Below are 14548 nucleotides of genomic sequence, written 5' to 3'. Positions count from 1 at the left end.
ACAAGTTCGGGAAGATTGAACTTCAAATTACTTGGATACACAAGGGCTCATCAACATGCTTTTTGTCAATTATGCTAGTAGACACGAACTCGTTAAAATGTTTACATTGCATTACATTAAACTTTTTATTTAATTTTAATTTTAATTTTTATATAACTTGACTTAGTCAAAATGTTAAACAGTGCATTAAGACATCTCTACCATACCGGCTGGAGAGCACCTCTCGATGCAATTATCAATAATAGAAAAAAATAATTTGGTCAACTTACATAAAAAAAAAAAAAAAAAAAAAAAAAAAAAAAAAACATAAAATTGATAATTATATGTATAATTAAAATTAAAATTAATGATTAAACCAACCTATATCCATCTCAGCTCCATATCTACCAAGCACTGAGAGAGATCAAATCTCTTTAGATACAAACCACTTTTAGAATGCAAAGAGATCTATGCTTGCCAGATCCAAATTTATTGATGTTCAAAAAGGAATTGTTTTGTGGTAAGTAAGTTTATTGATATAAGGAAAGGTTAAATATGAGTATGTTAAAACATGTGTAAATTTAATAAAGAAAGAAAATAATTTTATACTAATATTGATTAAGCTTTTATAGTCAATTTAATGTAATAACATTATTTTTTGTAAGTCAATATTTTTCATTATGCGAAAATATTACATCACTGCCCACTATTTTCCAAAATTCTACACACATCACTTTGATCAGATTTTCTTGCGAGTAGGTAGTTTCCAAAAATGATTACACTATACCAAAAGGAGTGTGTAGTCCGAAACCAGAAAGGAACCCAAAACCAAAAAACTAGTAGGATCAAGGCACAACACAAAGCCATTAGGATTCAGATGAATTTATTGGAGCAGGATTATCTGGGTGTGAATCGGGGGGGGGGGGCAGAGGTTGGAATTTAAAATATACATGCTTTTCCATATGGGTCAGTCGACCATCTAGACATTCCAAGGTTTCCTACATATGCCATTGGTTCTGTTGAAGGCGAGCCAAGCTGTCTTGCATATGCCACTGATTCCTTTGAAGGTTATTCATGAAAGGAATAATAGCATTTCAGTTGTCATGCTTGTATTTGAGTAGCTGCTCCATAAGTGTCTTGAGTTGTTTGCACTAGTAGAAAGTGTTCTCCAAGCAATAAGTGTCTTTTGAAGGCTAGGAGAATTAGCTAGGTGAAATTTCATTGCCTCTGCTTGTGCCAGAGTCTTTGGCCAAGTTGGATTGCCTATCCCCTCTCACCAATCCCCCAATGGACTTGACCACGCTGACATAACATGGTATAACTTTCCACGGACTAGGTAGACCAGGGTTTGAGGAGTGCAAATATAGGCCACAAGGGAAGAGCCTCCCATGGCACCAAAGAAGAAAACCTCCACAGGACCAAAAAGACACTCGTTAAACCTCTAGACTGTGACTTGCCACGATCCCAGAGAAACAAAGAGTGACAAGAACCCTTGGTCCGCAGATAAGTTTAACACAATACAAACAATGTCACCATAACAAGGCTAGTGCTAGGTCACTAAAGGAGGTAAAAGTTAACCTGAGAGCCAATGGCACGCGCCTTATCTATTTAACAACACAAACATAATTGAGATCGATAGAGATCACACAAAGCCAAGTATAATAAACTATGCAGACCTTAAAAGCCAATATACATAACACAACCAGAGGAGAGTTAAGACCCAAAAATAAGCCAACAAAATTCTAGCATGGGAATTGAAAGCCATTCCAACTAGAGACTTCGTGATACCTCATAGACGAGTTGAGTGAAAGGAGGTGGGTTCAGTTGTAGGTTCGCTAAGTAGATATGAACTACCTACCATGCCCCTTCTATGCCGAGTTGTTGTTGAGGGTTCAGAGTTTCCTAGTTACCAGGGTCCCAAAATTCTCTATCAGACGTTTGTCAGCCACTGAGTCGCCTAAGCGAACACCATCGAGATAAGAGTGCGCCTTCAAAGTAGTCGAGAACCTAGTGTACAGGGCCATCATGAAGCCAACCCTACCACCCCTTGAAACTCCAAACCTCACACATCGAGGTCTTGCTAAAAGAAAGATTACACAACTACGCTCCACACCCACTGTGATATAAAGAGTAATGACACACATATGATGCATGAAGGGCCATGCCATGCTGCCCCCGCTATATGAAATCCAGGAGTCAGTGGGGTGGCTATAGCTCCCCTAGCCCCACCATTTTTTCTTTCTTCCACCCCCTCAAAGTGTAATGCAATTTCATTGATTACATCTAATATAATGTAATATAGTTAAATAAATTCATATTTATATTACATAAAAAAGAAAAATTATATATAACTTTTTATAATTAAATTAAACATCACAAATAAATAATAGCAATTGCAAAAGTGATAAGACAACTCAAGGGATTTACATTAACATTCAAAATATGTTAATGTGTTTCTCCATTAAAAACTTATTATTGCTATATTTTATTAGTTTTTATTTATTTTTTAAATTTAATTTTTATAATAAATTTTTAAAAATTAATTAATTATTTTTTTATTAAAAAATAAAAAAAATAAAAAATAAAAAATAAAAACATCATATTATTTTATATATATAATATATATATATATATATATATATATATATTATTCATTTACCTATAAAAAACTAATATTTATAAAAATTTAAACCATGTAAAAAGAGTAATATTTATAAGCATGAAATTTAAGAGCATGTGTTTCCTCCTAATCACAGGTTCAAAACTAGAGTATGTATGCCTTCGTAGACTTAGCAGTCAAATCGCTTACAAACCTCATACACCAATTTGGTACCTTAAAAATGGATATTATTATTATTATTATAAATTTAAATCAATATCTTATCACAAAGATCAATTTCATAGTAAATCCAACCATAATATCTAAAACCCATGCCCATAAACCCATGAAACTATGAGGGAATTTTTCTATATAAAAAGATAATTATTAAAATTTTATAAACGTTATTAACATTTAACTTTATAAATAATATATATATTTTCTTCACCAATAATCCATTCAAATTATATAGATATGCGTATGCAGCATTTTAATTTCAAATTATATGGATGTGTATGTACTGTTTTAATTTAGAGCACTACAGCCTCATCCCGCCAGGATACGATTCAGGCCGCGCAGGAGGTTTCCTTGTTACGAGTCTCCGTAATCTGTTATTATTTCATTCATGTTTTGCCTTTGCCTATCAAACAGAAGAAATGCTAGCGCAGTCATTAGTAGACATCCCTTCTTCTTCGGCCCTAAACACAGGATATGTTTATCTTTATCCTTATTGCAATACACATCCCAGGAGGGCTAAGAGGAAACAGAAATACAAGCAACATTTTCAATCTGTTCATGTTTCTCCAGGTACGGAAGGCCATCGTTATCCACCAAAAGAGTCTCACAAGAGCACACTAGTAAAGTCAAGTTCCGGGTGCAGAAATGTAACAAAGAAAATGGAAACTAAAAGAAAAAGCTCACACAAATCGTATGGTGGGTGTATCCCAGCCATTTTGCAAGCTTTGGATTCTACAGAGAACATTGACGAAGCGCTTGAACCTTGGGAAGCAAACCTCAGTGCAAAAGAGCGAAGCATTATCCTAAAGGAGCAGTGGGACTGGGAAAGAGCAGTTCAGATTTTTAAGTGGTTTCAGAAGAAAGAGTGCTATGAAGTTAATGTTATTCACTATAATATCCTGCTTAGAATTCTAGGAAGAGCACAGAAATGGGATCAACTGAAAAAGTTTTGGGAAGAAATGGTTAAAGACAAGGTCTTGCCTACCGCCACTACCTATGGTACTCTTATAGATGTGTATGGGAAAGCTGGTCTCAAAGAAGAGGCTCTTCTCTGGCTGGATCGCATGATATCACAAGGTCTCTGGCCAGATGAGGTCATCGTGAACACGGTAGTCCATATTTTGAAGAAGGCAAGGGAATTTGAGAAAGCTGAACAGTTCTTCAGGGACTGGTCTTCTGGGAAAATCTTTCTAGGAAATACTACAAATGTTTGTTCATCTAAATCAGAGCCTGATCGACAGCAACAGAAGGATTTCTTCTATATTAGTCGTCGTTGTGAAGTAAAAAATCATTTTGAGGACCCAGTGGGTAAAAAGGACTGCTCTCCAAATAATTTTCCTGAAGGAGTGCTCATTAAAGGGTTATTAGATGATAAGTGCATGGATCCTTGCAGAGAGAATGATCAAGTTCAGAGGCCAGGCAGTTCTTACATGTATAATACATTAATTGATACATATGGGAAGGCAGGCCGCCTAAAAGAAGCTTCCAAGTTATTTTCTGAGATGTTAAAAGAAGGAATAAGCCCAAATGTTGTAACATTCAATACCATGATTCACATCTGTGGATCTTATGGATATCTTGACGAAGCAGATGCCCTTATGGTGAAAATGGAAGAGCTTCATTGCTTGCCTGACACAAGGACGTATAACACTCTTATAGCATTGCATGCTCAAAATGACAATATTGATAAAGCATTTTGTTACTTCACAAAGATGAAGGAAGCAGGGCTCGTTCCTGATACTGTGGGTTGTCGAACTATTTTATATGCATTTTGTATTAGACACATGGTCAGTGAAGTAGAAGCTGTTGTCAGGGAGATGGATGGATTGGGCGTTCATGTGGATGAGTACTCCGAATCAGCTGTTATTAGGATGTATATGGATCTGGGAATGCTTGAGAAAGCATGGGCATGGTTTGAAAGGTTCCATCTTGCTGGAGGAGTGAGCTGTGAATGCTATGCTGCCAATATTGATGCATATGGGGAACAGGGTTATTGGTTAGAAGCTGAAAAGGTGTTTAAGTGCAGTCAAGAAAGAGGCGAGGGTCAAACTGTATTAGAATTTAATGTCATGATCAAGGCCTATGGGATTGCAAAAGTCCATGACAAGGTTCTGAAGTTGTTTGAAAGAATGGAAGTTCAAGGGGTTTTGCCTGACAGATGGACATATGCTTCTGTCATTCAGACATTTGCAAGTTCAGGACTTCTAGATGAATCAAAACACTTTATTACCAAAATGCAGGAAGCAGGGTTTGTGCCTAACTGTTCATCATTTTGTGCTGTTATTGCCGCCTATGGAAGATTGGGTCGAGCTGCAGAGGCAGAGAAGATGTTTGAAAAGATGGTTAACGCAGGTGTGGAGCCAGATGTTTTTGTTTATGGTGCCTTGATAAATGCATTTGCTGAAGCTGGATGTGTGGAAGAAGCTGTACGTTACTTTCAAATAATGCAAAATGCTGGTTTTGCAGGGAACTCTGTGGTGTATAGTTCTTTGATTAAGGTTTATAGTAAACGTGGTTTTTTGAAGGAAGCACAAGAAACGTACAAACGCATACAGAAATTGGGTGTTGAGCCAGATGCCTTTTTATCAGGCTGTATGCTTGACCTTTATGCTCGCACTGATATGGTGACTGAAGCACAAGAAGTATTCAAAGTCTTGAAGGAAAAGCAGCAGGCAAATGAATTTTCTTTTTCCATGATGTTGTCCTTATACAAAAAGAATGGAAGGCTTAATGAAGCCACAGAAATTGCAAAGGAAATGTTAGAATCGGGATTTCTTACTAACGTTCTTTCTTTTAATAGTGTCATTAGCCTGTTCATTGCAGATGGAAGATTGAGAGAGGCTGCTGAAGTTTTTCATCAAATGTTAAAACTAAAGGCTTCACCCAATGAGAATACATACAAAACACTGGGCATTCTTCTGAAGAGAGGAGGCATTCCAAGAGAGGCAGTAGAGCAGCTCGATGTTGCACGTAAAAGTGGGCTTCCACATGGTATTCAGGCCTTGAGAATGACAATCTTTTCTGCAGTGGGGATGCATGCTGAAGCTTTGGAAGCTTGTATGCATGCTGAAGCTTTGGAAGCTTGTGATGAACTGAGAGCTTCTGGGTTGGATTTGGATGTGTCTTCTTACAATGCTGTTATATATGCACTTGGTAGTGCTGGGAGGATTAATGAAGCTTACAAGATGTTCATGATCATGCAAGCCAAAGGTCTTGAACCAGATACAATTACTTATGCAAGTATGATAATTAGCTATGGGAAGCTAGGATTGGTAGACGGTGTTAGGAGAATGTTTTACAAAATGAAACAGAAGGGTTTTCAGCCAAACGAATTCACGTTCAAGGCAGTTATAGATGCCTATAAAAGTGCTGGGAAGTTTGCTTTAGCCAGATTTGTTACCCAGGAGAGGGAGTTCATGCATCAGTTGCAAGATCATGGTCACATTGTATAAGATTATGCAGATCTGATTTCGAGTTCCATTTCATGTGCAAAGCTTTTAAAAGGAAGCTGGCATACCCTGTATTCATGCTGTTGTGTCTTTTAACATTTTTTAAAATTGTAACATGTTATTTTTTTTTGGGAAATTTAAATCTATGCTCCTTGTATAGAGAAATTGTGGATAAAAGGGTACTAGTAGTTCTTTCAGTGTATAACAAAAATGCAAATAAAAAGACATTGGTCATTCCCTCCTCCAATATAAAGTAAGGCTTTGAAAACAGAGGAACATTTGCACATCTTATCTTGATATAAATAGTGTTCCAGTGTTAAATATCTGCTAACTGATCTGATTGCAGGTTGCAGAGATTAAGGATCAAGATATAGTGTGTCATGTCAAAAACAGTGCAACTCTTGTTGGTCCATTGTTTAGAATGCATGCCACTCAAGTTCATATTGATCTTCCGACACTGAGTGATACAGATAAGCACGTAAGTAATTGCAAGCATGGATATTACTGTGTTAGTTGCCAATATAGTTATAATTTTTTTAGACAGAGGGTCCATGGTCATGACTGACTGGAATTGTTTTAATGCTGCAATTTCATTTTTAGCACATAGAACTACAATTGGGTAATGTCGAATGGTTTAGTTTTTTGTTGCAGTTGATGGGTCAAAATTCACTGTTTTTTTCTAGGTTTTCAAGTCAGATATTAATGAATACTGGCCAGGGAAGAGTCATCAATGAAGATTTCGGAAATGTAAGAGTTACCTAAATATGGGTTGAGAAAAATGGTCTGTGTGAAGCCCAATTGGTGTAGAATTTATGCCAATATTAAGCACGTACAAATCTTGTAGGTTGCATGGGCATAGATTCTCACTGATTTCAGAGATTATTCTTTTCCCTTTGGCATTATTTGCCATTCACACAGTTTGCTTTGCTTTGTTTGGTTGTGTGTTGTTCATGAAATTGTGTTTTGCAGTCAGCAAAAGTCTTGAAAGTTGTCTATCAACTGGAAAAAATATCAGAAGCAAACTGTGACAGCATTCACAGAAATAAATAGCGAACAGATCATATATCCGACATTAACTTATCAAGAAATAAGGTTCAGAACATATACAGTTTCCACAGAAATGGCAGTACTCTTCTATTACTTTGCTTCAAGGATAGGGCATTGTTTCAGAGAATATCCCTAATTAAATCCATTGAATTAATATATGAATTTAGGGTATCCTCGTTCAGAACAACATAATGTTCAAATGTGAAGCCAATGAAATTATATAAGATTGCCCTGCTCCTTTCTTGCTAATTTTCCACCATTCCTTCAAATTTTTCAGTGGCATGTTTATTTCCCAAGTTAATGAAGCTGCCATATTACTCTGCAAATTGTTTTAGCAGATATGGATAATTTAGGCCTTATGATTTGTAAGTCAAAGTTATTTTCACATAAAAAAATCGTTGTTGATATGGCACTGGTTGTCTTCCTTCCCTTTTGTTCTAATGTCTTCTCTCTCAATTTGACAGTCTTCCTTGATTGAAAGAGTTGTGCGTACATCTGATCCCTGACAATCATTCAGTTCAATATTTGATGGCCTTGAAGCTCCTAAACCCCATTTCATGTTGTTCTTGCCTGTACAATAAAAATGGTCCCATACCAGTCACTATTTATTTGACAACGGCAGTGTAAACACAAGAAGTAGCATAGAGAAAATGACTTAAATTCAAGATATTAAAAGGAATGAATGCAAGGTTTTAGAGACAACTCAGATCGATCCAAAGAAAGATGCAGGAAACTGTAATATTTTATGTTGTTGGAAAAATGACTCTTGAGTTTTCATAGAAATTGGATTGATCAGACACTGATGTCTAATCCTCAAGTATACCAGTTTCGTCTCTGGCTCACGGTGAGACAAGTGAAAATTAATATTATGAAGTTACCACTTACTATACAATTTCTAATGATTTAGGCCTCCTAGGTTTACATATATTCCCTCTATATATTTGTTTCATTTCAATATTTGATGGCCTTGAAGCTCCTAAACCCAATTTCATGTTGTTCTTGCCTGTACAATAAAAATGGTCCCATACCAGTCACTATTTCTTTGACAACAGCAGTGTAAACACATGAAGGAGCATAGAGAAAATGTCTTAAATTCAAGATATTAAAAGGAATGAATGCAAGGTTTTAGAGACAATTCAGATCGATCCAAAGAAAGATGCAGGAAAATGTAATATTTTCAAAGGAAAATGGATCATGGCCCAAAAGGGCCTCTATACAGAGACAAGAACTATCATATCTTCAATGGATAGCTGCTCTGACATGGAATACTTGTAACAGAGATGGAAACCAAATGGTTGCACCCTGCCCTGTTTGAATTTTAACATCATTCTTAGAATTCATAAGAAGCTGTGCACTTCTGTGCACAATTCTGCAGCACAACAATTATTCGATAGAATGCCTGAAAGAGATGTGGTGTCATGGACTAATCTTGTAAAGGGATATGGTCAGACTGAGTTGGAAAAGGTTATAAGATATTTTACAATCTTAAGCCCAATGCATGCCTTCTCATATAACAATCACATTGTCTAAGATAAATCAGTTTGTCAGATAAATTTTGTATCTTTTGGGTGAATTATGTTAGGGCAGATAGAATCTACCATGCATAGCTTCTCTTGAAATCTTCTACATGCAGCCTTAAATAACTATGCTCTTCTGACATTGTTTTTGTGAATATCCTAGCAAAGGAACATTTGCACATCTTATCTTGATATAGATAGAGTTCCAGTGTTAAATATTTGCTAATTGATCTGATTGCAGGTTGCAGAGATTAAGGATCAAGATATAGTGTGTTGTGTCAAAAACAATGCAACTCTTGTCGGTCCATTGTTTAGAATGCATGCCACTCAAGTTCATATTGATCTTCCGACACTGAGTGATACAGATAAGCACGTAAGTAATTGCAAGCATGGATATTACTGTGTTAGTTGCCAATATAGTTATAATTCTTTTAGACAGAGAGTCCATGGTCATGACTGACTGGAATTGTTTTAATGCTGCAATTTCATTTTTTACACATAGAACTACAATTGGGTAATGTCGAATGGTTTAGTTTTTTGTTGCAGTTGATGGGTCAAAATTCACTGTTTTTTCTAGGTTTTCAAGTCAGATATTAATGAATACTGGCCAGGGAAGAGCCATCAATGAAGATTTCGGAAATGTAAGAGTTACCTAAATATGGGTTGAGAAAATGGTCTGTGTGAAGCCCAATTGGTGTAGAATTTATGCCAATACTAAGCACGTACAAATTTTGTAGGTTGCATGGGCATAGATTCTCACTGATTTCAGAGATTATTCTTTTCCCTTTGGCATTATTTGCCATTCACACAGTTTGCTTTGCTTTGTTTGGTTGTGTGTTGTTCATGAAATTGTGTTTTGCAGTCAGCAAAAGTCTTGAAAGTTGTCTATCAACTGGAAAAAATATCAGAAGCAAACTGTGACAGCATTTACAGAAATAAATAGCCAACAGATCATATATCTGACATTAACTTATCAAGAAAGAAGGTTCAGAACATATACTGTTTCCACAGAAATGGCAGTACTCTTCTATTACTTTGCTTCAAGGATAGGGCATTGTTTCAAAGAATATCCCTAATGAAATCCATTGAATTAATATATGAATTTAGGGGATCATGGTTCATAACAACATAATGTTCAAATGTGAAGCCAATGAAATTATATAAGATTACCCTGCTCCTTTCTTCCTTATTTTCCACCATTCCTTTAATTTTTCAGTGGCATGTTTATTTCCCAAGTTAATGAAGCTGCCATATTACTCTGCAAATTGTTTTAGCAGATATGGATAATTTAGGCCTTATGATTTGTAAGTCAAATTTATTTTCACATAAAAAAATCGTTGTGGACATGGCACTGTTTGTCTTCCTTCCCTTTTGTTCTAATGTCTTCTCTCTCAATTTGACAGTCTTCCTTGATTGAAAGAGTTGTGGGTACATCTGATGCCTGACAATCATTCAGTTCAATATTTGATGGCCTTGAAGCTCCTAAACCCAATTTCATGTTCTTCTTGCCTGTACAATAAAAATGGTCCCATACCAGTCACTATTTATTTGACAACTGCAGTGTAAACACAAGAAGTAGCATAGAGAAAATGACTTAAATTCAAGATATTAAAAGGAATGAATGCAAGGTTTTAGAGACAATTCAGATCGATCCAAAGAAAGATGCAGGAAAATGTAATATTTAATGTTGTTGGAAAAATGACTCTTGAGTTTTCATAGAAATTGGATTGATCAGACACTGATGTCTAATCCTCAAGTATACCAGTTTCGTCTCTAGCTCACGGTGAGACATGTGAAAATTAATATTATGAAGCTACCAACTACTATACAATTTCTAATGATTTTGGCCTACTAGGTTTACATATATTCCCTTTATATATTTGTGTTATCCAAATTGGGTAGCCCTCTTCTCCTGCAATTTTGCCCATGTTCGGGAGATCTTTCAATCTTTGTTGCAACCCTTATGTAACTTTAAGAGTCTTGTAGACCATCTGTGTACTTGCTTGAACTCTGTACTTTTGAGCAGTGACTTTTGTACGATTTTGTAGAAATTTAAGATCCTGATGAACACTTGGATATGTTATTTTCTCTTATTGATAAAGGAAAGTTTTTGATGAAAATGGGGGTTTCATGCTAAGTCAGTCCCTCTATCTTCAGGTAGACAGAGTATTTGCTCAATAATGTGTAAAGCTTCCCTTGTTTCAAAATCAGAAGTCAACATGAAGGCATTGTCCATTCCTTTAATTTTTCAGTGGCATGTTTATTTCCCAAGTTAATGAAGCTGCCATATTACTCTGCAAATTGTTTTAGCAGATATGGATAATTTAGGCTTTATGATTTGTAAGTCAAAGTTATTTTCACATAAAGGGTCCTTCATACATGACATTGACTCAATTTGACTTTATGACCAATCTTAAGGACTCACGATGGGAGTCAAACTAAAAATAAAATTCCTTGCTCATGAAACCCATGAGACAAGCATTACAATAATAATTTATTTTTCTTCTTTTCATCAATTACATAAAATCACAATTACACGTCATTATGAAGACCGAACTTAGTTATATTTTTCGACAGGGCTCTATCCCAAATGTTGCTGTGCCCTCTAGCCTTTGCATTGCAAAACATCCCTTTCACAAGGCCTGCTAGTTTGTGCAGCAACACGGTGCTAGAGGAGTGAAGAAGACAAAGGGCTTTTGTAATGCAAGCTTCGAAAATCTGCTCAAAAACTTTTGTGATGGAAGTGGAATCAAGGGTGGACTTGGTGGTGTTAATGCTAGCTTTTATTGTCGAGCCTTTGGAGCAGCTAGGAGAAGCTTGGTGTGATGCCTTGCTAGGCCATGATTGCTACATAGGGTTTGTTGTTGATAGTGGATGCCCTAGCTAGAGTTTGGATGCAATTGGAGTGTCCTAGCTGGTGAAGAGCAGATAGGACATGTTCTAAAGGCTTGTGAAGAGCAAATGGCATGTACTAAAATCTTCATTATGTTGTAATGTGTAAGTGTACCTTTCCAATCCAAATATTGTGCATTGCAGATCTGAAAATCAGGGCTGTTTGTATGCTTATTTATCACGAACAGTTAGCAGATTGTTAAGTGATTTGAGAAGGTAAGAAGGAACTAAGGAGGGAGATTTAGGGTGTAATAAGTCAGCTGTTATAAAGTATTTTCCAGATCTGATTTGTCAAGGAGGTTGAGCACTTAGGGCTGCGAATCTTCCCTTGTTGAAGTACATTGTTTTGGTGTTCATCTTTTTGTGCTACTTTATGTATTTGGTTGGACACAAGTGAAAGATATGCTGCTATAATTTACATTTCATATTTAGCCATAAGGATCAAAGGTCACAAGAAATAGATCCAAGAAACCTCAAGTAAATGAGGTGAAATTTCTGAATTTGTCTTGTGCATGGGCTCATGAAACTTCCACATGGTATCAATGCTGACTGGACTAAGATTGTCTTCCTGCTGATTTGAAGGCTGGATATTTCAGTTGTTGAACCTGAGAAAGGTTATTGGATCGCTAAACTCTGGTGTGCTTGAGATGAGGACTTGCACCTTTGAAGGGTTTGATGGGTTGAATGCCTAGTTTCTCTTGTGATGAAAGTATGCTTTCACCATGATAGGTGGAAGATCTACTTCATTGATGGCTAGTTGTTGAAAATAGTAGCGAGTAAGGTCGTCTTTGACTTGTGCCTTAATCACGAAGACCACAAGCAGTCCTTTAGCATGTACAAGGTCCTATATGTTAGGACGAGTTCCTAAAAATTAGGATGAGCTCATGAAGCAGTTTAACTGAGGCGAATAGTTGGAGGCTCAGCTGTTTATCTCCTAGTGCAAGTTAGAAGTCTCAATGGTTATTTGTGTCTAGGACGAGTTGCATGAGTCAGTTTGACTCTGTTAACTAGAATTGCATTGCAATTTTGTTTTTGAAACTAAAGAAACGGCCCTTCAGAGTCACTGTAAGAGTCTCAGGTTTATATTAGTTTATCTTCTTGCTCCTGTTCAATTTTCTTTAAAGCCTGTACAGTGAACACTCGTTGTTAATATAGGAATGATAATATTTTTGATAACAAACAAATGGGATAACATATGAAGTATGAATTCCTGAGAAAACCTTATAAGAGTAGACGAGGCAACTCAATGCCTTGATTTGTTTCCTCAATCCCTAGTGAAGAGAGTATTTTTTTGCCTCTTTGTGCGTCAAAGTAGTTAACAAGGACAAGGAAATGTAAATTTCCAGTCAAGATTTAATAGTTAAAACCCAGACATAATTATGGTTATTGAAATCAATTTATCAATTAGTTTCCACTTTCCACTTTCAGAATATTGGGCACATGTAAAACAGCCGTATCTACAAAGTAAGGATTGATATCATCATCATTTTGTCTGAGGAGATTTTTCATTTTTGGTTAGGAAATCCAATCATCAAACCAAATTTGGTGCTGTTCAAAATTTAGAGATTAATGAAGATGCCCAGTTCCAAGTACTAGGCAGAGCCTGTAGCAAGTTCACCGCCATTTTCTATTTTTAAATTATTTGAGCTTCGAAGACATATCAGGTTTTGCCAGTGATGTTAAAGTTCAGAGGCTTTTTTAAAATAAAAACGCTATTACCCAATTCCTGATGTTACATAGGACATTATCTTCTATTATCATCATTAGAACTGGTCGAAGAGGATAGTTTTGATGATAAATGTATTACAGATATCCAGTCTAAATTCAGATTTCCATCATTCAAAAATTGAATTATGAACCTCTTTATTTCTTAAACTGTCAGTAATATCTAAACTCTAACGAATGAAACCTACTTTCAGTGCTAGAGTTGTTTGTCTACAGGACGTTTATGTTATTAATTGAACTAAATGCACACTCATTAATTGCTTTATATTTTCTGATATGCTTGGGCTTGCCAGTTTTTTATTTGTTCATAAAGTGACAAGCTGTTTGAAACAGGATCCAGTTACAGGCAGTGCTCATTGTACATTAGGTCCTTACTGGGCTGACAAACTTCAAAAGGACACCTTGGAAGCTTATCAAGTGAGTTGAAAATTTACAATCCTGTTCACACTGTTCGTTTGGCACTTTTATTAGTTCTTTGTAGGTAGAAAAGTAATAAATAGCTGTTGAAGAAAATGCTAGAATTAGAGGAATTCTGTCTTCTTGTTTTTTATCTCACAAAAAGTTTTGTACTCTTTTTTCCAAGGAAGAAAGATGCAATGCTCATCGACTTTGCATGTCTCCTTGCAAGCATTGAAACCATTTATCTTTTGTGCAATAGCTTTAATCTGTCTCAATACAGTTATTTGAAAAAATCAGTGATGTTAAAATGCAATTCTGGGTGATCTTGAAACAGGCTTCAGAACGTGGAGGCAGAATTAGTGTGATAGTTGATAAAGTTGGAGGGTGTGTAAATTTACAGGCTAGTGCAGTGCTTGTCATGGTGGGAACACTTCTGAATAGCCACATAGTTTCTTCTTGACCTGGACAGTTTTACATACTTCCATCTGGAGCATGTTTTTATTGATCTTGACTACGAAACTCGTATTGTTGAACTGTGACCTTGGCTATGCAACTATGTTGTTGATTATTCTCTTTCTTACGTTGATAATAAAGTAAAACTGGTTCCTCGAGTGGACTTCACCTTGACATCAATTTATTCTAGATTTTTTTAATGCGAAGCTAGATGGAATGTTTTGTGTTCAGTAAATCAGTACCATTTCCAA

The 14548-nt window shown here is 36.0% G+C and overlaps 1 protein-coding gene across 2 annotated transcripts; it reads left to right on the top strand.

The window, feature by feature from the left end:
- The first annotated feature begins 3098 nt into the window (after nt 1-3098).
- LOC149168721 (pentatricopeptide repeat-containing protein At1g73710-like) lies at nt 3099-14313 on the top strand. 2 transcript variants are annotated; one of them, XM_089428388.1, is made up of 3 exons: nt 3099-6025; nt 13779-13862; nt 14179-14313. In XM_089428388.1, exons 1-2 carry the CDS (start codon nt 3235-3237, stop codon nt 13826-13828), a joined length of 2841 nt encoding a protein of 946 aa, XP_089284514.1. In that variant the 5' UTR covers nt 3099-3234; the 3' UTR covers nt 13829-13862; nt 14179-14313. The 2 variants fall into 2 exon arrangements, with proteins under 2 accessions (XP_089284514.1, XP_089284513.1); XM_089428387.1 differs by lacking the exons at nt 13779-13862; nt 14179-14313 and adding an exon at nt 6948-7474 and having other exon boundaries at nt 3099-6742.
- Nucleotides 14314-14548: the final 235 nt, after the last annotated feature.

This window comes from Pinus tabuliformis, chromosome 4_2 (genome assembly GCF_031772625.1).
Source record: "Pinus tabuliformis cultivar Carrire ecotype Pingquan chromosome 4_2, CPIR1, whole genome shotgun sequence".
NCBI classification, from domain to species: Eukaryota; Viridiplantae; Streptophyta; class Pinopsida; order Pinales; family Pinaceae; genus Pinus; species Pinus tabuliformis.
Note: the sequence above shows the minus strand (reverse complement) of the source record. Positions and strands in the feature narration are given on the sequence as shown.

Excerpts from the sequence above, each read along its gene's own strand:
- LOC149168721 (XM_089428387.1), top strand. The coding sequence starts at position 3,235 with ATGCTAGCGCAGTCATTAGTAGACATCCCTTCTTCTTCGGCCCTAAAC.